The sequence below is a fragment of the Trachinotus anak genome, unplaced genomic scaffold, assembly GCF_046630095.1.
Source record: "Trachinotus anak isolate AG129_WGS33_773 ecotype Australia unplaced genomic scaffold, CSIRO_AGI_Tana_v1 ptg000011l, whole genome shotgun sequence".
NCBI classification, from domain to species: Eukaryota; Metazoa; Chordata; class Actinopteri; order Carangiformes; family Carangidae; genus Trachinotus; species Trachinotus anak.
The window spans coordinates 15,786,792-15,811,588 of NW_027273862.1; the positions used below are offsets into that span (position 1 = coordinate 15,786,792).

The 24,797-nt window shown below is 39.1% G+C and overlaps 1 protein-coding gene across 4 annotated transcripts; it reads left to right on the forward strand.

The window, feature by feature from the left end:
* The first annotated feature begins 1,225 nt into the window (after positions 1 to 1,225).
* usp10 (ubiquitin specific peptidase 10) lies at positions 1,226 to 24,797 on the forward strand. 4 transcript variants are annotated; one of them, XM_071488408.1, is made up of 15 exons: positions 1,226 to 1,484; positions 10,185 to 10,253; positions 10,729 to 10,774; positions 11,209 to 11,268; positions 13,513 to 14,745; positions 17,704 to 17,795; positions 18,525 to 18,634; positions 18,721 to 18,779; positions 18,876 to 18,979; positions 19,349 to 19,448; positions 19,786 to 19,966; positions 21,081 to 21,246; positions 21,907 to 22,051; positions 22,603 to 22,668; positions 22,793 to 24,797. In XM_071488408.1, the coding sequence occupies exons 1-15, from the start codon at positions 1,464 to 1,466 to the stop codon at positions 22,978 to 22,980; spliced, it is 2,640 nt and encodes an 879-aa protein (XP_071344509.1). In that variant the 5' UTR covers positions 1,226 to 1,463; the 3' UTR covers positions 22,981 to 24,797. The 4 variants fall into 4 exon arrangements, with proteins under 4 accessions (XP_071344509.1, XP_071344510.1, XP_071344508.1 ...); XM_071488407.1 differs by having other exon boundaries at positions 1,241 to 1,484; positions 13,510 to 14,745; XM_071488409.1 differs by lacking the exon at positions 11,209 to 11,268 and having other exon boundaries at positions 1,238 to 1,484; positions 13,510 to 14,745.

Genomic DNA, 24,797 nt, shown 5'->3' on the forward strand with positions numbered 1-24,797 from the left:
AATGTCATTACGTTGGACAGATACTTGTTGGTCTATATTCATCTAGTTCTCTGATGCAATCCATTAAGAGAAAGGGCATCCCTCCACCTCCTCGACAGTTGACCTTAATTCACAAACCCATCAATGAACATAAATTATCACTGAATACTGCAGATTTTTTTTTCCTGTCCCTTGAGTAACTTCACTACAAAGCCGGATTTGCAGCCATAGCAGGCAATTGTCTCAGGGCCTCAGGATTTCAGGGGCCCAAAACACTCTGGGTTTACAATCAACTGGACTGACCTAATTTAAAATGATTTTTGCATGGGAATATGACTGGTTAAGAACTATTTTAACTGCTGTGATCAGTCAGTTAAAAGAGGAAGGTGCTTCTTTTTACCTGATCTTGAGCTCTACCTGGTCTTTAGGAAAAATAAATCCTTTGTCAAACTCTCATTTACAATATTTATGTTTATGTGACAATAGCTTATGTGTTACTCTGCTTACCCTAGAGGTCACAGGCCACAGTCAGTGATAGTAACTACATGAAATACCTATGAAATATGGTATTTTATTACAAAATTAAACTACCCAACAGTATAGAACAAAAATGGTTAGTCTATTAATATAAAAGCTGATTGAATGAAAACTAGTTGGCAAATATATTGATAATTAATCAAATCATGGTTCAATCTTCTCAACTGCAAGGATCTGCTGCTTTTCCGTTTAATAATTTGAATTCATTTTTTTTTATAACTTGGAGGTTTGGTTCAGTCAAAGCAAGTAGCGTGAAGGTGGCACTTAGAGCTCTGAGTAATTGTGATAGGCATTTTTTTTCAAAACTAACAAAATCCAACATTAAAAGAACACTTAATGCATTACAAATACTAATCTAATGAATTTATAATAGTAAAGTATTCAAAGGGGATATTTTTTCTGATTAGGTAGTTTTACTAATAATTTTATTTTAATAATGATACTAATTTACTTTCAGTACTAAAAGTATAATTTTAATAAATCTCCTAATTATACTCACATATTTATACCGAAGTATAAATTTTCAATGCGGGGCTTTTACTTGCGATGCAGTATTTAAAGGATAGTGAATACTTCATGAAACGCTGGACCACAGTAAATAACAGGAGGGATTTATCTTTGGACTTTTATTGTGAAGTCCGAGAGCGAAGCACCACCGGAAGTGTTTGTGGTTATTCCTTGAGCTCACGCTGCTACTACAACCGACCGCGCTGGCTCGGCTAGCAAGCGAGGAAGATGCTAGACAGAAATGGCGGTGACGGCAAGGCGAGCAGCATGAAGTGCTGATGCATTACATGGATCGAAACCTACGACTGCCAGGACAGAGTTGGGAAAATGACAATGACGTCGAAGTAGGACACCTTCTGTAACTGTCATTATAAACCTACAACACCTTCCCGGGAGAGTTTTCATCTTGTCAGCGGAGAAGAGAGAACCTCACCGGGAGCATGGCTTCTCACAGCAACCAGGTAGCTAAGCTAGCTGGCTAACGTTAGCCTGCAAAACAACTCCTGCTGCACACAGTGTAACGTTATTTATACACTCACGACCGCTCCGCACTTGTAAAACATCCGTACCTAAAATAGTGCCGTACTATAGTAGTAATGAGGACAGGTGCGTGTTGTTATTTGAAACATCTGGCTTGTCGTGTCATTGAAAGTAAGTACTGAAAAGTGCTTGCTAATGCCCCCCCTAAGCCTCATTGAAACACCACCAGCATGGTAGCTAACAGGCCCTAGGTCTCTCCATTCAAATGAGCCAGCGGTACTATTCGCTGCAGTTTTTGGGGACATGACAGGTACGTTTAGCTGGATGTCACGAAAACGTGCTTAATCTAAAGTCAGTGACGCTTTGGGCTGAAATCCCACAAGTGTCATGTGGTATTTCCCAGAGAAAAAGTGACACAGAATACTGCTGCGTGTATGCATGGCCCACCTGCTCAGTGCAGCGACAGGCCTTCCCTCAACGCATATTTTCATAACTGGAAATACCTGCTAATCACTTTTTCTTGGGGCATTTAGGGAGGATAAGGGCGGTTTTGCGGAATGTTTTGCATCAAATGATTTTCCGTTTCTAAGCGGTTGTGTGAGCTGGGATATAACAATTTCCTGCTGTTCACTTAGCTTGTAGCAAGCTAGCAGCTTGACACAGGTGGTGTGGTTATACTTTGCAGCCAGTCTGCTAGCTGGTTAGCTAAATGGAAATGCGACAGTGTGGGCCTTCGTTCATAGCGAAGATTTATTTGATAAGACAACAGTCTGAAACACGATTGAGCTTGCACGGTGCTGGGCAGGTGTGCGGTTACACCACCGGTCCCCATGTGACTTAGATTGTAGGTGATTTAGCAAGTTTGGTGTTATTTCTGAGGAAGGTAGCTGTCATGTGGGAAGGCCCATTTTGAAGTCTAGCTTGCATACAGAGACATGCCAGGTCTGAAGTTTCTAGTGGATGACTGAATTAAAGTTGAACCGGGACAAAAATTAATGTAATAATGAAATAAAACTTAAATCTAGGGATACATGCTCAGTCGGGTTCAGCAGTTCAAGAAACGGCTCACGGCCATCGATAGAGAAACCTCACCAAAGACTTAAATCTGCATGCTTTCACACTTCCTGGCCTCAAACGTTAGTCTTTCTATTGGCCAATAACAAAGTGAAAGCGTAAAGGGAAAAGCAGTCACCGCTTCTTTTTCCGTTTTGAATGATGGACAAAGAATATCTGTCTCTCAAATAAATGAAAAATACTGAGCCAGCTGATGTCGATAATCCTACCAAGATGGTGCATTTGCTGCAATACAAATGTTGGCATTTGTGAATGAATTGCATGACTCGGAAGAGTTTATTCATCGCTAAATTTAAGTATTGACAGACAGAGCTCCACATTAACAGTTGCCCAATTTCCTTGGGCAACCGGATTTGGACCCCTATCAACTATTTCGTTTGGTTTGGTTGCTCCTGTTGGCAACTGTGTAACAAAGAGCCCCCCCCCCCCCCAGTGTAAAATACTGTGTAGACAAATCTAAGCACTGCTGTCTCATTGATTTACTCTGTGAGAAAAGACCAAGATGGTGTAGTGAAAAGCCACAACACTATAACATATACTAACTGATATAAAGTCAACCAAATCCAAACAAGAGTAAAGTTGTTAGACAGGTGGGGCAGCCAAATAATCAGAGGCAGAGCAAGACACCACCGGCAAAAAAAGTCAGCATTCTTCTGAGTATGAACTTAGCAAAACAGGTCATTCTGGAAATGCTTATCAATACTGTCCTGTAGCTACACCTGCAGATAAAAAAAAAAATGCAGCTGTAATCTTTCAACAGCAAAATATGACAGCAAATGGCAATATTCTGTTCATTGTAATTTATTCTGTTAAAACATTATCTTGCCGGTGTGCCATTTAAAAGTAGTTTGTTAACATATATAGTTTTTGTCTAATTAGTAAAGCTGAGCCACTGTTGAGAGATGACAATGGATTTAAAAAAAAAAAAAAAAAAAAAGGCAGTGCTTTGTTAAATAAAAAGCCATTGCAAGAATTTAAGAAAAAACACAGAAATAATGATGATGGGCTCTATTTTAACAGCCTACAGTGCATGGTTTAAAGTGCATTGTGCAAGTGCATTTAGGGTCTGCCCATATCACTTTTGCTATTTTAACGGTGGAAAAAACGGTCGCTGCCCCAGGCGTATGCTTCAAAAGAGTTGTACTTAGTCTCTTGGGCTTGTTTTGGATGTAACATTCAATAAACCAAACAGTGTGCCATCTCCCATTCCCTTTAAAAGCCAGGCGTGCTTCCACCTTGGCAGATTGCTATTATGATGCCACAGTTTTTCCCACAGAATTAGATTCTATTTGTGGCGAGTTGATTACACATTGTGACTGACCCTGTGTGCCCTGAGGGGCAAAGAAGGGCTGAGCGAATCGATGCGCAACAAAGAAGCAATGGCACAAATCACAACTTGCGACATCTTTCATGTTACATGATGGGAAGTGAGAATAAATCTTAAGTTCATTATGAAACATGACTGAAATTTACTCTAGGTGATGAATGGGGAAACGTCGTGGTGGAGTTACATGGTACTAAAGAAGAATGCTTCTTTGCAAAGCCTCATTTATGTCGCGTCCATGGCGCATGGCAACGTTGTGCAACACACAAGATGCCTCAATGAATGCTTTAACCTGCTGAGGGCTGTATTGTAATGTTCCACCAGACTTATCCAGACATCTGAAGGTCATTTTCAGCGCATTCTGCTTGTGCGGATCAGGCAGAAAGTCTGCGTTGTGTGCCCGCCTATGTAGGTGCATATTACTTGACAATGCACCCTTAGAATAACAGTGAAATACTGCACCACTGACTGAAGACCAGGTTTGTGTTGGTCAATGGCACAATCGCTTTCCACTTTAAACTGCGTGGGTGCTGGATGGGGAAATGGCAACTGCGTTGTTCTGAAACCAGCAAAGACACTTGTGTTGTGCTTTATGCCGGGCATAAGATAGGGCCCTATCTCAGTTTAGTTTTAACAGTTAAATCAGATTGCCCTGTCAGCGTAGATGTCAGTATGGATGTTAGGTTTTCTAAAGTTGTCTCCACCAACTTATGAAAAATCCAACATCCATACTGAAGTTTCCTTAGGCACATATCTGGACTTACTGGTTTAGTTGAGGTGTTTGCTTTATATAGCATTTGTCGTCTGTGTAGCTACAACATGTTATAGCTTGTGCTTCCATTTTGTTGTCTTAAAAACACAAAGGAATGATTCTTTGCATTCAGGTGACATTTATTGCACTGAACAGGGCAGCTGTAGTTTATTCCTTTCAACTTGTTAAACTAGTAAAGCAACGTAAATAGTGAGCCGTCTTCTAGAGCATGCACACTTATGACTGCCTGATATAGATCTACTCTCCTGAGATTAAAAATGCAGTCAACTAAGTTTCAGAATAAACCACATAGGCTGTGTTCATTGTAATAAGAAATGATTCAATGGGATGGTATGGCTCTGAAGCACTTCTGAAATTTTTAACTGATATTAAAAATAATAGTCTTTTGTTAGTTAAACCCAATGCTCCACCAAAACATAAATCTGTGAGTGGGATAGTAATCCTCGTCTCTCCTCCTGGGAAAACTACAGTGTAAGAACAAACAAATCAGACTATCATCCAAATTACCCAAAAAATTCTGCTTAGTCATTCCAAGTGCAAATGCAGCAAAAATGCATCAGAAGTGTTGCTACAAATTCAGGAGCATTACTTTACACTCCCATTGTGCTGTACTAGTCATTTTGGTGATACTGTCTCTCAAGTTTTTTTTACCCTTTTTTTTTTCTGCAATCTGGTCTCACTAACTGATCAAATTTCAATTTCCCACTTACCTAACACACATTATCAACAAGAAGTAATAATCTTCTTTCAGATTACCATATCATTCTTAGTACTTCACACTAACAGACTAAATGTTAACCTTTTATCATTCTATCTGTAAGCATGCTAAAATGTGCAATGTTAACATGCTGCTTGCTATTAGATATCAAAATCTTGCAGTACACAAAATTAGAGCTGCAAGTAAATAATTTCATCATCAATGATTATTTTCCAAATTAATTGTCCAGAAAACTGAACATTTTAACTATCATAATGTACTATTAGACTGCATTAGTTTTAGCTAGGTGTTAAGTGGCAACTCATTGTGTATAGTAATGAATGGGAAATGGTGAGGGGTCGATTACAGAGAACAGCAGAAAGGGGTTTACCCAGTCAGTATACTTGACACAGAACTGATTGTCCTCTGGATAATTAATATCAGGAGGTTTTGGCTGGATATCGTCACGCCAATAGCATACTTTTAACTTCAAAGCCTAGTAGGCATCAAAAGTTCAAATAACTAGAACTAACTTTGAAATTAAATAATTTCAAATAATCAGAATAATAGATAAATTATATGGTGGTTTTGTGGCCTATTGATAATCATATCAATAAATGGTGTGCCACATTGTTAAATTCCTGAGAGTTGTTTTTGTCTGATAGCACCTGGCATTAAGCAGAATAAATGACAATAATTCCTTTCTTCCTGTGTCATACTCCTCCATATTTCATGCTTTGTAAGCAATGTGTCACTGTATTACTACATCACACCAATATGCCGGCACAGGCATGCTCCAGACATTCATTGAAAACTAGTCTGACCTTATTTGTGGTGGTGCTACAGCATTGTCATGCTCAGCCAAGTTGTCCATTAATAACACTGCATACCAGTTTAAGAGAACAAGCACAGTAGTGCTCTCCATATCCCTTGTTATGGCTGGAGTTCACAGATTGTCTGAGCAGTAATCTGTTTTTTGGAGGCTTTCATATAGTTGAAAAAGAGGAAATATCAATAATGAAAATCTAAATACCAGAATCAATCTGTTCTGCATATTTGTACTTAGCTTGAGATAGTATCGCTAAAATTGAAATAAATGGTAGAGCAGCATATTAACAATATACACATCAAATACTAATACTGCTCCAGCACTACTATCCATTATGTTATACCCTTCCTCTCTCCCTGTTGTGTTTGCGTGTGTGTGGTGTCGTCACTAAATTGTGTTGAAATCATACAGATGGCTAATTTGTTGTAATCCTCAGTCCAAACGAACAGCAAGGGAAGCTTAGTGTGGTACGTGTGGCATGCCTGCAGAAAGAAGCAAAGGGACATTCTTTCTGTTGTGGTTGTATTAGCCATCCTGAGGCCATTGGATTATGGCTGGCTGTTTGTCGCTTGTAGTGCCATTTCAGCAAAGTGAGCCCTCGTGTGGGGCCTCGTTTGCAAAGAGTTACATATGCTTGAGCTGCACTTTCTTTTCTCTGTGCCTCCCCTTTCACGTCCCACTGTTTATTGCACTGAGAGGATTAACGGCATGGCCAGTGAGTTCATGTCACCTTTTCTCAGCGGCTTTGTGGTTTCCATGCACATGTGGACACTTGGGTGGCACAGTGTGGCGTTCCCCTGAAAGCATTAAGGGTCATCTGTCAGGGGTGTAGCACAACTACAGCTAATAAGATATGAAAATAGGATGAACAGTACAAAACAATGGACTAAAGAAATGTTAGGAATAATTGGACAGTGGGGTAGAGCAATATTGCATCCCGCTATCCAGTGATTTATTTAATTAAATTCTGTCTGGAGAACATCCGTGCAATTCTTCCTTTCTCCCCTGCTATTAATTACAGTGTCAATACCTGTTTATCAGCTTGTTGGTGCTCCAATAATAAAGGTTGTCTACACAACAACTCTGACTGCATATTGACTTCTCTTGGGTGTAGTGGCAGAAGTTTTTGGTTAACCTGATGGACATGAGCACTTAACTCTGAAAATCTAATTTGAAGTCAGTAGGTATGGTGCTGTTAGGGATGCCTGAGGCCACAAGCTAATTAGTTTGTTGTATTGTTACAGGTGAGTTTAGGTTACTTCTCTTTACACATCCTATTAATTATTGTTTAATGCTGCAAGTCATATTTTCATTACTGTTAATTTTCTCGATTAAGTGATCTTTGTCTACAAAATGTAAGAAGATGGTCAGACATGCCCATGTCCCACATATTCTTAGAGCCAGAGCTTGTTTGAAAAGTGACCCAAATAAATAATCTATTATCGACAGTTGCCAATTCATTTTGTCTCCATCAACTAATCAGTCAAAGCTGTTATCTTAAGTGACTGATTCATCATTTAATTATTGACAATTTACTGCTCTAGATTTCCAGCTGATGTTAGAAGGACAGGTTAGCAGAGACTCAGTCTGGATCCATGTAGTTTTTAAAATCACAACCGCATAAGTCAAATGTCAAAAGTTTTATTCAGTTAAAGTACATCAAGTTAAGACAAAACATACGCTAGGGCTGCCCCCAACCAAGCACTTCCTGGTCAGCTAGCGGTTGTTGGTGCAAGCCAATACTCAACTATTTATCACACGTTCATGATATTAACCCATTAACACCAGATGCAACATATGCACCGTTCTCCGTTTAAGTCTGAGTGCAATGTCTACATGCTTCTCCCTTTAAGGCCGGATCAGATGGACACACGTAGTATGTGATTCTGTTGCTTTCGAGACGTGTTGTGATTTGCTGAAATTCGTGTTAGGAGGGCGAAATCCATAATAGGACATGTATTTATTTAGTTTTTTAGGTGGTGTTAGCTGTAAAAAAGTTTTTAAAGTCACAGTTCAGACAATTGCTATCAACCTGAGTGAGGGGAGCAATATTTAAGCAGATCACAGCAGTTACCTGGATGAAAAAAACAAAACAATGACTTATAAGATTGACACACTGACTTCAACGTGCTAAGCTGCTAAAGAGCTAACCAGCTAGTCTAAGGCTCAGGGTGAGATATGTCGGAGGAAGGGGAGGAGGAGGATCAGAGAGCCAGTATCACTGCAAGCTGGTGGTAAAGAGTCACCTGAGGCAAAGCTGTCCCTAAAACCTTTATTTATGCCTCTGAAGCAGCAGCAAGGAATCATGAAATAAAAACCATTTGAGACCTTAAAATTCTGGGTTTTATTGTAAATCATTGCCTCCAAAATTGAACTGAACCGTGAATGTTGACAAATGTGTTTGATTTCCCAGCTATATAAAGTTTCAAAGGCAAAGCCAGTGATTTACAAAAAAAAGTCAAAGGTTTAAGCTCTCAGATGGTTTTTAATTCATATTATATATACATGCTAATATTGGTGTAAAAAGGGTATTACAAGACTGAAAAATCTCTGGAGGAGCACTGCTGCCTTCCACCATAAATCGACTGACGCGAGCTAAATTAACTGCAGTAATCGACCACAGTTAAAGTCATAATTAAAATTGTGTTTAAAAAGTGTACTACTAACCGTCTGGCTTTTACCTTGATTTAGCGTCGAACCGGTAACTGTTTCATCTCTAGTTGGCACTGTGCTACATAACAGAGAAATACCAAAATAATGAATCTTTGAAATATAAATTTTCAAGTGTGTGCACAAAGCGAGTTAGAACCTGTTAACGACACTGGCAAAAGCAGTAATTTGATTTTGAATGCGTTGGAACAACCAGCAAGGAGAACATTATTTGGAGTGGCCATGCTAAGTGGTTAACGTTAGGCTACTGACATGTTTTAAAGATGAGCCACGTTTGAGGATGGAAAGTTGAATGTTTGCATTCAGAGTTTGCATTTGAGTTGTCCCTTACAATCTCGAAATGATCCCGCACGGTGGATTTCCTGCCTGACACACTTATTTATAACAGACTGTCATGTGTGTATGATAAATGTTTTGACATTTGAGGTAGTGTGTCCCCTAAGAGATGCTGTAAGGCAGTTGTTTGTTGAGTCCCGCTGGTGGCGTGTTTTGGGGAAAATAAAGAAGTTTCTGCTGCATTTCATCATACTACTTCTCTGTCCCATTTATTTTATCATTAAATATGCCCACTTAGGCAAACCCAAGGCGACTGATTACATTACAGTCTACCAACCACAGGGACCAGCTGTGTAAACAATGTCTGTCTGTGTCACCAGTTCCTGTCCAGTTTGTTTTGTTTTTTTTCCCATGTCACCAACCTACCAAGAGTCAACTAAGACTCCTCTCATCGACTGTTAGGGTGCAGCCGTAATAGTTGATGAGAGGAGTCTCATCGACTATTCGGGCTAATAGTCGACTGTTATACCCGCTTTTGCTTTTTTGAGGACAAAGGTGCTTGGTTTTCTATGTTTTAACCTTTGTTAACAACTGTAAAATCTACCTCACTAAGAGCAAAGAGTCCTGGAATCTGACCTGTTGGTATTCATGGTTTATGTATAACACTGCATGACTCATCATTTCATGTGGTGCTTTACCTTTGCACATGCAAGCTCTGCTGTCTTGGCTAGGTGATGGCTGCCTGAAGTAAGAGCCCTTGTTAGCTAGATATCTAATGACGGCAACTTTTTTTAGTCAGTTCAAGTTATGGGGAGGAATGTCCTGTCCTTCAACATCATTTGATTTTCCCTTGATTTGTTCTTTTACACTGATGCATGATCTCATGTTCTGGGACTTTTTAAGGATGTGCCTGGTAATTCAGAATCAGTTTCAAAATGTTTAATTTGCATCATATCAGGAAATAATCCATTTTGAGAGAAGTGGATTTTACAATATATATATTTTTTCAACTAATGGCTTTATTGATTTCTTCCCACAGTACATCTTCGGGGAATTCAGCCCAGATGAGATCAATCAGTTTTTTGTGACTCCACGATGTTATGTTGAGGTAAGGAGATGGATTATAAATAAGTAGTAGTAGTTGTTTTTACATTAATAAATCATGATTACATGGGTGGCTGTGATGGTTGACTGTTTACAGGAAGATCTGGCAGTCTCTGCAAAATCTTCTTGGACAGAAAATGACAGGGTTCACAGGAAGTTTGATAATAAAAATTTCCTAACACTTAAACCTAATATAGTACTTTTGGACTGAGGTTCAAGGTTGGCTAAAACATGTTACTCCAATGGTGCCACCATTAAAGTGACAATAAAATTAGTTTTTCTAAAGGTATGTTTAGGTCCTTTTGCTTCTGTCCATCTCAAATTGTCTTTAGATATTCAGCTCTTGATTTTTATACTTTGGTGTTTAGTTTTCTTAAAAGGTGGTGGTGATTCAGACTCAGTTACAAATGTAATTCTTCAATACTGGTGGAATTTTTAATATTTTTTTTTTGTTCTAATTTTGCATTTTGTCTCCTCAGCTTCCTCCGTTCAATGACAAAGTCCCCTGCGTTAGTCAGTCTTCTGGTATGTACATTTCATATACACTAGCTTGCCAGATGATTTGTTTTTTTATTTTTTTATTTATTCATTAGCATCAAAATACCCTGTCCTCTCTCAGGAGCTGACTTATCATGCTCTTAGTTGATATCACAGTAGGTTTACAGAGCAGGTCTTTCAAATGTAAGCTTGAAGCCCAGACTGAGCTGACCTGACTTACCTGGATGGGAGATTATTCATGTTATTATTTTTTGCAAATATTTATCGATACATTTCTGTGTATATTGTTTACAAACCTGAGTAAATATTGAGCACTTTATTATTTTAAGAATACATTAGCAATTTTCGTTCATTAAATTTTGGGCCACCAAATGAGAAATGTAATAGCAGCCACCTTTCTTTGAAATGGTACTCATTTGCACATAACATTTGCCTTACCTTGATTTGTATTGATTATTTAGGAAGTTACTGCACTCCTGCTGTACCTTATATTATGGAGTCTATGGGACTGCAGGTTTGCGGTGAGTTGAGGAGTCTGACACCCTGTGGCTTGACTAGCTGTTGTGCGTTTGCTGTAAAACTCAAAATCCAGGTTTCAAAAACTGGTGGCTTTCTAAATCTTGCGCCTGTATTCTTTCTCTTGCCTGTTGGTAAAATCTGTAGAGCTTTGCATGCTCAAGATACTGCTAAGTATCTTATCTTCTCTTGCATATAATGCATTTTCACCACTGCAGGGCTCCCAAGTTGAATTAAAATCGGATTCAATTTTTGTATGATTTAACAATCACAGCTTATTGACCAGGGGCATAGTGATGGTTTATGTGGTTTCTAACATGTGTGTACATATTTACCCTTACATCGTTAAGGTTTTCCTACTTAATACATTTTACAGTCATGAAGTGTGATTTCAGTAACACTAACAGAAGATCTTCTAATCCCAGTAGAGGAAGTAACTGCTGTTTGCATACTCTCTTAACCCCTGCAGAACATCAGGGTTTACAGTTTCGGTGACCAGTCAGCTGTGTCTTAATGAAAAACTTGGATGATTTTTCTGATTTGCACTTACTAATGTTTCCTGTTTGTTTACCTTTTCACTTTGCACCTCCGATATTTAAGATGCTATGCGACACATTTTAACTAAACAGTGAAATACAAATTGTTTTGTAATGATGATGTACATTTGTTTGTGTGCACTGTTGTTCTGCATTGCTGATGCAGTTAGTGACACTCAGGTGATATAAAAAGTACTCAGATTTTAAGAAAGGATGCATATTGATGTACATCAGATGTGCAGTCCATTATGAAACCTTTCAAGACACTATTAGCATACCTCTAAAATATTTTGAGATATTTTGAAATGCAGTATTTTCATTCCAACTTTATTTCAGGCCATATTGATTACAAAACTAGGACATTTTTGAATGTGTAAAATTAAACAGAGTTGTACAAGTTAATCAACTTCATTTGAGATAGATTGCCATGTAAGCAAATGGCAACATTTAAAAGATAAAATCCTATGTTGATCAGATGCTGCCATCAGAATACATAAACTGCGTGTATATGTATATATGGTTATACGTTTTGTTACGTTCACATGGTTCATAGTTGTCTTTTGGATGGCATTTGAGTCTAGGTCTCAAACCAGAAAATATGAATTGCCCCCCTGCCATCATAATTAAAAAAAAAATCACAAATGGAAGTCTTTAACTATATTCCTTCATACTCCTATGAAGGAATATTCGATAAAACTATTAATATTTGAAAGAAAGCATAAGGTAGGACTGATTGTCTTTTAGTATGCTTTTGTGTTGTCCTGTTTGTACACTATATTGCATCATTTTATTCTATAATTGTTAGTTAAATCTCTGGTTAGCCTACCTTTTTATTAAGTGATCTTTAGAGATAGATTTTATGTTGAAGAGTTACAATAAATCCTCAGTGACACATTATTGTCCATCAATACGTTACATCAAGATCTTGGGACCTGGTCTTGATATTACTTGAAAATACATATTAAGCACACCATACAATAAAACTATCAGAACTACTAAATACAAACTTAGCACCAATAATAAATGTTGAATTTGAGTGCTTTTTTTTTGTTTGTTTTGTGGCAGTTTAGTCCAAATAGCGCAAAGTGTTTAACTACTAATACAAACCTTTTTTTTCTCGTCTAAATGCCATACACTTAGATATATATTTCTAAACATTTCACCTGTATAGAGTATACCATTTGGCATATAAAGGAAACAAAAAACAGAATGCTAAGAAAAATTAACAATTAACAAATTATCCACTACCTCATACACATCTATAGTGACTTTCCAAGTCTGGTCATTTGATGGCTGGCTGCTACTTGTGAAGAAAAACATTATCATTAAAGGATATCATAGAATGTATAGCCTCAAGACTACATTGTGCTCTCCTGCCCAATTGGAAATGTTAAATGTTGAATCACCCCACTTCTGGGAGTCACATAAGCACAGAAAGAATGCGGTTTAGTCGAGCACAAACACAGCAGTAGTTGTTGAAGCTAAAAATAGGTCCAGCAGAATTTATTTCTTTTTATTGGTACGTGTGATCCTGTCAGAGCTCTCCCACGACTCCTGTTGAGTGAAAGCTTATTTGTTCACAAATAAAGATTCTATACCAAACTCCCCAGTAGAGAGTAAAGTACCACAGTGTCCGTTTTTTACATTTAGAATTTAGGCTGCATTTAAAGACAAAACTTTGTGTCTAATTGATTGAAATGTCGCCTGCAGCAGAAGACTATCAGCGCATTGAGTTTGGCGTTGACGAGGTGATGGATTCGAAGCCTGTTGGGGTGAACGATCCTTTATACAAGGTGTCGAGCACACTCAACCCCCAGGCTCCAGAGTTCATCCTGGGCTGCCAGTCAGCCCAGAAGGCCCAACAGACAGCTCCTCCAGCAGCTGATGTCCCTGATGGAACCCACTTCAACTCGCTGGATGGCCCTGATACGGAGGCCTCAGCTCTGGACAATCACCAGCCCTGCCAGGACATGGACGGACTCCCTGGCAGCCTGGGACAGCGAGAGAGGAAGAAAAAGAAAAAGCGACCGCCTGGGTACTACAACTACCTAGACCCGTCAACTGGCAGTAACAACAGCAGCAGTTCAGCAGATGGGACGCCAGTGACAGCACTGGTGAATGGACATGCACTCAGTGGCCCACACCACAGTGCCGAGGATGTGGATGGTAAGGTATTGTCAGGAGCTGAACTTTCCACCCCTGGACCTGTCTCCACGGCAACATCAACGGCTGCTGTGGCTGCAGCCAAGTTTGCCCCTTCATCCACTGCCAATCAGAGGACTTGTGATAGCCCTGATGACTCTTCTTTGGACTTAACGAGTGGAGCTGCCTCTTTATCAGATGGCAATAATGCAACTTCCTCCTCTTCATCCTCCTCTCAAAGCAGAGGGATGACAGAGGGACCAAGGACTGCAGATCAGCAGCCAGATCATTTGGCTCCACAGAGCCCCGAACTTTCAGATACTCCCCACAGCCCCTGCTCCAAATCACCTCTTCCTCCTTCAGCTGCTGTGGCCACCCCCTCTGTCGCCACTTCCATTACGACTACTGAACTGGAGGAAAGGGAGGTAGCAGACAGTGGGGTGGCCAATGGGCTAGAGGAGCGTGAAACTCCCATTAGTGCAGATGGACACAAAGAAGACTGTGAGAGTGGGGAGCAGACTCAGCAGGCCTCCCCAGACTCTGCTGCCCAGCCGGTGGTGACTGAGCAGGGTCATTCGTCTGCGATTCCAGCTGCACCTACTGCCAACCTCCCCAAGTCCTGGGCTAGCCTCTTCCACAACTCTAAGCCTCTGCCTGGGGGCCCTCAGGCCTTTGTGGAGGTAAAGAATGTTGTGGAAGTTGTGTCTCCCTCCCTTGCTACACCAGAGCAGCCTGAGAAAGTTGGGGAGGTCAAAGATGGCCCTGTCCATGTATCAGAGGATCCAATGGCCCCTAAACTTGCAGGTATTATATGAAGAAGCTCGTTGTGTATGTTAAAAAATAATTCATCATGCCTGTTTTATGTTGTTTCAGCGTCAGGTGTTTTGCTGCAAGAGAAATGTGCATTGCTGCTAAGTTCACTTCTCTTCCACTTGGTGGCAGTGTTGAAATAATTGTACTGTTTCTACTTCTTGTACTCCTTCATGAGTGTTAGCTTTTAAACATTTGATGTTTGAGAGAAGTTGAAGAGATAAGTGACCAAACTCAATATTCTGCCGCTGATTATCTTATAATCTTTGAAGTGTATATTAAATTTGAGGAGCTCAGATTGCTCAATAGCACCTCACCACTAGGAAAGGTTATAGAAATGGTGCTTTCCTGTTCAAGAAATTCAAGAAATGAACACTAGATGGTAGTACTACATCCAGGATAGCTGTCAGATAGTGGGTCATTAGTCTCATTTGTGTAAGACACTTTATCTCATTACCCAACACATAAATAGGCAGAGAAAATCTTGCAAGACCCAGGCCCTATTAAAAAAAAAAATGCTCTCCTCTGAAACTTAGATGTGGATGGCTTCTTTCTTTAGTTTTGTTTGGATTCTTTTATCATCTTGTAGCGGAATCTTCCTTAAGACAGTAAACCTATGTATGTTTGAAGTTGTGGTGAGATGGTGAGATGGTTAGAAGTAGTTAGGCTTGGCCATTCTTTCAGGATGCAGATTAAATAGCATGGGGTGTGATAGTTCATTTTGCATTAATGAATGGTCACACATTCTCTTCATTATTGCAGTTTAGGTACACATTTACCAGTCAGGTGTTTAACTTCAGGAAAGGGGGAAATAAGACTCTGTGAATACCCTGTTTCTGTTTCTTAGGTACATAATAGCTTGACACAGACACAACACAAAAAGGTACATTTGCCATTTAAAGACATCTTCAACAAGTGAAACCATATTATTTCAGCCAACAGGAGGAAAGGATTTCTTGAAACATCTCATTGATCAGGTCAGGCAAGAAAATAAACTGAGGCCAAACCATTGTGGTTTGGCTATATGTGTAGAGGCATCAGCTATAAGCACAATTAAGATCACTTTTTGATTCATTTATTTAAGAACATGCAACCAGATACAAGATGCAATGTATTTAGCTGTGCCAAGTCGTTCTGAACCGTTTTTTCTCCATTCTATCTCTAAAAAGCCATGTGCAGTATTTGAGATTTGACTTAACCTGAATGTGCAGCATGTATGGACACATGTTTGGGTTGTTATACAGTTGTTCTTTCAGAAGGGAAAGGGAATTTACCAGAGACCTCATTTGTCTCTGTCCACCCAGACACTTTGCTTTGAGCTCTGCTTTGAACACAATCCTGTTTAGTCAAATGTTAACATTTTCAGTGCATGGTCTCTCTTCACCGAGGTACCTACTTGGCACATATTGGGCTTAACTTGAGGTTCAAAGTTTTCATTGTACAGTAACAGAGATGAAATTTTTACTTTACTTTTTTTATAAACCAAAAAATCTTGTGGCTGTATTTATCTGCAGACTATGACAGCCATCAGTCCCAGTGTTTTTCTTTAAAACACAAGAACTACTGGGATTTACCGAGATGCACCAGTGGGTCATATTGACCTTTTATAGACTCATTGTTTTTTCTGTGGGAGAATTGTGTGGCATAGTGAGACTATACACTGTAATTGGTAATCTGATAACTGGCAGATGGAAATGTGTCCCCACTGTTGTTTGTACTGTGTATTTTAGTTCCTAAGCCGTTTTTAGTTGAACATGTTCATCTGGTAGTGTTTAGCCTGCTTCAGTGTGCGGCATCACAGAGGTCCATGTGAACTTGAAAGAGACTTCTTTTAAATACACCAATAAACAGCCACTGACCAGCTGTTTATATAGTCTAAATAACAGATTGCATTGATTTGATATGGAAAAGGATGAATGTGCCTCAAGCCCTAGTATTGCAGCAGAGGTTTAATTGGTTTAGAGATGGTCACATGTGTAAAATTGCAAATCGAGACAACATGCAGATCTATAGTTATGTGCTAAATAGTAACAGACTACAAGTGTCATCTGTGTGTGCTCACTGTATACTTAAAATGACACACACAGTAAAGAGTTGTTTGAAAAAGAGCCACTCTCAGAGTTCGCACAGTGCTCTGTGGCTTTTATTGCACTGCCCAACACAGTATTTAGTTTCACTTTGTCACGTCTTTCTCCTTCAGGAGAAATCATTGTCAGTCAGTGTGACCCAGTGGCACTACTTGGTTTAAATATTTAATACTTTTCTTCTTGGCTGTTAAACTGTGTTACCTTAGGATATGTTCAATAACAGTTTCACAAAAGGTAAGCCCCGGTATAATAAATGGGTTCTGTGTAAAACTCTGGTTATTTCAGTGTAAAATCAGTTTAGTAATCTCCCCCCTTGGCTTGTTCTGATAATACTTGCCTTTTTGTAAAGCAATGGTCAAATTATTTATTTAAGTGCATGCTCTTTATAGGGGGTAAGACTGAACTTAATGCTGATCCATTTGTATTGCCAAATGTACATGTGTCATTGTTCTTGTTGTCACAGCTACAGAGATGGCATTGATCTTTTTTTTTTTCTTTGTGTGTGTGTGTTTTTTATTTATTTTATTTTTAAATCAAATGTGTAAACGTCCACGTTACCATGGGAGCTGTGTTTTTTGAATGGCAGTCTCCCTTCCTAGGCGTGGTATAGCAACTTCTTGCTCTTACTCCGCTAGTCTCTTGTGCTGTTGTCAGAAGAGGCAGGAATAAGAGGAGGAACAGTTGTTTCTGTTTAAATGAAAATTTACATTGTGTAATTCAAGACTGAATACCTGTATTGCAACATTCAACACTATATATTAATGACTTTAATTATGCTCTCACAAAATTGTTCTGATGTCTTTTGATTGTTTGAAGTTGTACAGGGCTGCCTGTTTATGAACATTGTGTTTGTTTGAATCCCCAGAACTTATTGAGAATGTGAAGTTGATACATAAACCAGTGTCTTTGCAGCCGAGAGGACTGATCAACAAGGGAAACTGGTGCTATATCAACGCTGTATCCTTTCACTCAGATATTTGCACCAACTTCTTTTAACCCCTCCAAACTGTATGCACACATTTCTATAATTAGTTGTTGGGAGCATGACTTGCTCTTACATTGGTGCTAAGCCAAATAGCACAAAGGGTAAATGGATTGTAGTCCTAGACAAAACTGATATGTGCTTTTAAAAATAGCTAACTAATGTGAAATGTAGTTGTTTTTCTTTCACTGACACTTGCTGAGGAGTGAGTTTCAGCTCTGCCAGCAAAATTCCTAAAATTGCATTTTTCTTTTATGGACTCAAAACATGTTATCAGTGACTAATCTTTTTTGTTTTATAACTGCTGCGATTAATCAATGAACAGAAATTGTCAACAATTTTGATAATTCACTAAATGTTGTAATATTATTCTCAAGTGTGAGGATTTGATTCTGTTCTCTGTTTATATTGCACAAAATTAGAGAGCACCTGGGACTGCAACCCCAGGGCATAGTATAGACAAATGATTAATTATCTTTAGTTGCAACCTAATAGAAACTGATGAAAAAAGTTCCTCCTGCACTTTGATTAGATTAGCTAAACTAACTAAAATTCAAAAGATATTTCAATTTTTTGAGCCACAAAATAACATTGAGTTTAATCAAATTAGAACTTATTCATGTGTTTGTATGAAATTAGAGGGATTAGAGCAGCCTGTCATTGCTTCTCCTACATGGTTTTCCTCCCTGACTCTTGACACTCAGACCCTACAGGCCCTGATTGCGTGCCCTCCCATGTATCACCTGATGAAGTCCATTCCTCTGCATAATGAAACGCAGAGACCATGTACCTCCACGCCCATGATAGACAACTTGTAAGTACTGTTTCTGCACGCTGATATCAATTTGTTGAAATGTGGTTTGCTCAGACACATTAACACAGATTCTTTGTCTTTGACAGTGTAAGGCTGGTGAATGAGTTCAACAACATGCCTGTGCCATCAAAAGCCAAACAGCAAGGTACGAAGTGACAGCATGTAGAGGAAATGACTAAACATTTGACCCAGTTTTCTGTCTGCGCCACTGATGTTTGGAAATTTGTTACTGTGTCCACAGCTGTTGGTGATAAGGTCATGAAAGACATTAGGCCTGGTGTTCCCTTTGAGCCGACTTACATTTATAGACTCCTCACTCTCATCAAGTCAAGTCTCTCTGAGAAGGTAGGCTGTGCTGCCTCTAGATCTCATGCATTACATATTCCTAGCAGTGTGTTGTTGGTTTTTTTTTTTTTTTAAATAATCATACTTGTGTAATACACTTCCTCTGGAACAGACAGTTCTTGAAGGGAGTGTTCTCATGTGTTTTTTTTTTTTTTTTTTTTTGGACAACTTACCTGAATAAAAGCGGTTCATTCATTAGACATGCTGAGTCAATTCTGATAAAGTTTTAATGAATTCGCTGTCTGTGTCTACCTCAGTGGATGACACATTCATGTGTACATACTGGTGTTTTTATTTGACAGTTGGCATTCTGGCATTCTTTGTAGAGTGTTTTAATTAGTGTTGCTATCCTTTTGCTTCTCCTCTCAGGGCCGACAAGAGGATGCGGAGGAGTATCTTGGCTTCACTCTCAATGGATTGCATGAAGAGATGCTGGCATTGAAAAAACTAATCTCGCCTCAGGAAGAGAGTAAGCATTTTCTTACCACTTCCATGTCAAAACCATATCACAGTGCAGATAAGGTTATTGCAGGTATTATTTCATTGAATTAATCTTTTTATATCATTAGTCTTCTCTGTTTAAGTTGAAGATAAATTCTGTTACTTTCTGCATAAATCAAATGGGACCAGAGTAAATGAAGGATCTATTGTTGAGTTTGAAGTTTTTTTTTAATTTTCATAACATTAAAAAAAATTAACAACCAGCTTGATAATGTGAACACCAATGTAATATTATAATTACATAATAACATTTATATATAAATGTATTATTATAATGATATAATTGTATATATTTTTCTTAACAGAAGCTCCCACACCCAATGGACCTGAGTCCCAGCCAGGTGTGGAGGAAGATGTTGCTGATAAGGAGGAAGAAGGTAGTGAAGATGAGTGGGAGCAAGTGGGCCCCCGAAATAAGACTTCCATCACTCGCCAAGCCGACTTTGTCCGCACACCCATCACTGATATCTTTGGTGGCCACATCAGGTGCGTTGACAGATCATTGAGAAGATGCCTTTCAGAAATTCTTTTGTATGAGAAGTGGAAGCAGTGAACCCTAAGTGTGGGAAGGAATTATTTTTGCTGTTGAATGTGTGGACTGTTGTAGTTTTTCTTTGTACATAGTTTATTAGAAATTTCATGACGCAGCTTTATCCTCTAGTTGGTTATGGCTTCTGTTCCCAGTTAATATGCCAACCTTGGGTGGGATTGTATTAACTTTGCATGCATTCTGGATCAGTCATAAAGTTTTTGACCTCTGTTCATGGTCATCACAAATCGGTCTGCCACCAGCCATTTCCAGCTTCTCTCCACCAAACACCAAAGTCCTTCAGAATAACAGCCATTGTGGTTTGATTGTGGTCAGAAGTCTGGACAGCAAGACGTGGGGCACCCATCCACAAACAAAGGTCTTAGCTTTCAGACAAATTGGAAAGTTAAGAACCTGTGCGGGTGTAGCTTGCCTAAATAATATGTTCTATGAGGTTCTGGTCTGGCACAATCCTGGTCCACACTGGTTGCACAGTATCGTAAAGGATTATTTTCTCAGAAACGGTTACAACCAGAGAGAAATGGAATACAGGAGTGTATGTTTACACAGGGTAATGTGTACGCCCACTGAGCTTGGCTATAACCCATGGCCTTCTTTAGGCACTGGTCAGGGTAATTGGTTTGTCTTTAGGAATCGCTGCAACAATTTGAAAATGATTTTTGCCTCAATATTAAGAGTTTTAGTTTAACCCTTTGACCATCAGGCGCAGCTGGCTTTCCTTTCATATTTGCTCGGTCAGATGTTGCAATCAGGATGAGCCTGGAATAATTAATAAAGGTTGAATCATTGCATGATTCCAGTGTCAGGTGGTTGATCTTAGACAGCTATAGATTGAATTATTTTAAAACACTATAGTCAAGTAATTGCAGCCCAGTAAGTTATGTAAAAAAAAAAAAAGGAATTACTTTGGAATAGGTGCTGAAAAGTTGGTACTGATATTGAAATATTTTAAACCTTAACCTGCCTCATTATTAGATGGTCTTCCAGTTCCTAAATGCCTTAGTTGTATTTTCACAGGATTTCTAACTGAGTGTTTTGTGTCTTTGTCAGATCGGTGGTGTATCAACAAAACTCTAAAGAGTCAGCCACTCTGCAGCCTTTCTTTACCCTGCAGCTGGACATCCAGTCAGAGAAGATCCGCACTGTCCAGGAGGCTCTAGAAACCTTGGTGGCACGGGAGTCGGTCCAGGGCTACACTTCTAAAACCAAGCAGGAGGTATTCAAAAAGTGCACTTTTAGGCTGCGTTTTAAGTAGTATCCATGTCACACATTATCACATTTAAAAAAAAATAATTAAGTAATATAAACCACACATAAGTTATTTTTGTGGTTGGGCAACGATTACAGATATTGTAATGGTTGCCTTAGGTTTGAGTGCACATTACCTCACAACTAAGGAAAATACTTGTCTGAAAACAGGACAGATGGTGAACATTAAACTGGAACAACTAGTGCAAGGAACATCTGCTCTGCAGCTGTATAATGTGCACGCACTTTGAAGTGTGTTTTTTGGTGACAAACCTCTCGTTCTAGTCTTTATCGTTTTAGAGATGGTTAAATTTGGTTCACAGCCTGACACTTATCTTTTGTACTGTAAAAAGCCAGAAAATGTAGTGATTCACGAGTCACTGCTTTTAAGGGTTTAGCAAGCTCTTGTATCTCCAACCGAATGTTATGTTCTGTTCTGTACTTGTTCCTCTTGTTTCTATGTTGTTTAGAAGAATTTTATTGGGTTTTACCTAAGTCCTTGTAAGTCCTATACTTACAAATAAACTTTTATGAGTATTTAAAAATGGTGTTTTTTAATCCTTGGATAATCTTTTATTACTGTCACAGTATGTCCTCTGACTTCTCGTCTTTGTGTCCTCACTTTCAGATTGAGATAAGTCGGAGGGTAACTCTGGAGGAGCTGCCTCCTGTGCTGGTGCTCCATCTTAAGAGATTTGTTTTTGAAAAGACTGGAGGTTGCCAGAAATTGACCAAGAATATTGATTACCCTGTTGACCTGGAAATCAGCAAAGGTATCGACCCACACTCTATGTGTGGCTCTCTATGGATCCAATTTACCTGCATTGACCAGAAATGTATGATTATGGATTTTCACTGTTGCAAAACCACTACTGTATCTTCATAAGCAGAGTTTTTCTTTTCTAAAGTTGACCCAATCAGCCCTATTAACTTTAAGATGTGCACAAGATCCAGTTTGTAATTATAAGAACTAACTCCACGAGCTGGTCAATAAAAAGACCACTGTCAGTACTTTTGAACTTTGTAAAAGATGGGTGCCCAGCCCAGCGACTTTTTTTTTTTTTTCTTTCTGAGACCTACTACATGTGAGTTTGTATATGATGCTTGACAAATTTCTAAAATACAAATAATATTGGTAGAATATGCTGTTCAAATTTAAGTTTTGGCTGCAGTTATTCAACAAATACCGTGCTTTGTAAATCTTAACAGGCCAGCAGCAGAACGTGGTGCAACTTATTCTTATATTATTTAAATATAATGTAAGCAATGGTTTTGAACTTCTTGGTCTAATTGGTGGATTTTCCTAATCGTCTTTTCCTTTCAGATCTTTTGTCCTCTGGAGTGCGGGGCAAAGTTGTGAAAGGCCAAAGAACTTACAGGCTCTTTGCAGGTGTGGTTTTGTTTAGTTGTTTATGTATTTGATTGACAATGTTAAATCTGCTACATCTACTCCTACGACTTTTAGATACTGTAAAACATCCCACATTTCTCTAATGTCTTTTCTGTCTCAACAGTTGTCTATCACCATGGGAACAGCGCGACAGGCGGTCATTACACCACGGATGTCTTCCACATTGGTCTTAACGGCTGGCTGCGCATTGACGACCAAGCAGTGAAGGTCATCAACCAGTACCAGGTGGTGAAGCAGACTGCAGAGCGCACTGCCTACCTGCTGTACTACCGCCGCGTCGACCTGCTGTAGACACATACATACACACCCCCAACACACGCAAGAATACCCGAATATATTGACAAACACACACAGACCATACATACTCGAAATGCACTCGTTGACAGTACAGTACATCTACACGACACAAACACACAGCAAACTAACTAACAGGAACACTGCCCAACTTTTTCTCTTGCAAGATTTTCCTCTTCTTCCCTCCTGTTCCCGCTTTCCTGAAAACCAGCTTTTCCAACACCCTTTTCCTTGTCTCTTTTTTTCTTTTCGGAAGAAGAGAAACAAGCTGCATTCACAAAGATTTCCCTTTGACTGCTCTCTCTTCTCTGTGCACCACTGCTGTGTTTTTTTTTTTTGTTATTTTCCTTTTTTGTTTTACTTTTAAAGCAGCAAGGAAGGACTGTTGAATAGACAGAGGTTGGGCTGAGGTTACTGGTTAGGACCTGAGACTCACCTGACTGAGCCCACAGCTCGGCTCAGATAGCAAACAGTGGACTCAGTCACACAGGAAGAACTATCTACCACAGGCTGCAAGTGGACTGCGGGGGTGATTTCTCTTGTTTGAATTACCTTTTTCAAGGTATTGACCCAGAAATATCAGTGTTTGCCTTTTAGTAGAGGAGAACTGTTGGCCAAAAGAATTTGCCGCAGTTTAAAAGCCTATTTGAATTTGCCCTAGTGCATTGAGAAGGCCCAGCACCAGCATTATCATGAGTCTATCCTCCCGAGGCCAGATTGTCTTCTTTGCTGCCACAAACAAGTCCTCCTCCTTCATTTCCTCACTTTCATGATGCTTTTAAATCTCGGTACTTGAGCCATCAAAAACGGGAAAAATTAAAAGATAGGTGGTACATGGAATGGGAACTGAAAAGTTTCCTTGTTTGAGAGATCCTTGTTATGGTATCTGGATTTAGATTTAGAAAGACTATCTAAAAAATATTAATGCGCTTTAGGATTTAATAACAAATAAGCTTCTGTGCACAAAGTATAAACTGATTGATTATGATATGACAGGCAAATGCATATTTTGCAAATATTTAGATTGAAATGTTAAAAAAAGGAAAAAAAAAGTTAAAAATATAAAATCTAGCTGACTGAAAACTTGTTTGGGTCCTAAAAGACTGCACTAGTTTTTAGACTCAGTTCTTGCACTGGAGAGATGGCACCCAATCAAGAAAGATTCCACTGCAAAACCTGCCCTTGTTTACTTTGTACATTTCCTTCTCTATCCATTGTTTTTTTTTTTGTTTGTTTTTTTTTTTGTCTTTTCTTGTCTAAAGGTTCCACCTGTGTATAGGTGGCTTATCAGTGTAGTTCTGAGCCACACCACCCCTCTTAACCCCCAACTCAGCAGAAAGCGGGGGCTGCCTTAGGTTCATTGTGTGACGTTTTTCCACTCAGTGTACGAGCCTAACCCTAATCAGGCGGCAACAGCAAGTCTAATGTCTGAAACGTTAGGGAAACGTACCTGACACCTCTGTATTTTACTCTTTTGTGGCTCAGCGTTTCCTCCTAGTTGAGGGAAACAGATTGTTGAGGGGAAGCGGGACTACATCTGTGCTACGCTCTGTTTAAAGACCCCGGACATGCGCACAAAAGGAGATAGTGTTTGCTTTTGTTGATGTTGATTTTTGGATCATTCATTGATTGTGATGATTTTTGTTTAAGTTACTAAAAGATGTTAGTTTTTTTTTGTCATTGATCATTTATTGGATGTCCCCTTGCTCTCGCTCCCTTCAGAAAAATATGCTTGCATTTGAATTGGTGTTTGAAAAGAAACTACACAGGCTAAAGCACAACAATGAATAAAATTGATCTAGTTCTTTGCTTGA

Excerpts from the sequence above, each read along its gene's own strand:
- usp10 (XM_071488407.1), top strand. The coding sequence starts at position 1,464 with ATGGCTTCTCACAGCAACCAG. Across the intron at positions 1,485-10,184 it reads TGGCTTCTCACAGCAACCAG|TACATCTTCGGGGAATTCAG; the intron begins GTAGCTAAGCTA and ends TTCTTCCCACAG. Across the intron at positions 19,449-19,785 it reads AATCTCGCCTCAGGAAGAGA|AAGCTCCCACACCCAATGGA; the intron begins GTAAGCATTTTC and ends TTTTCTTAACAG.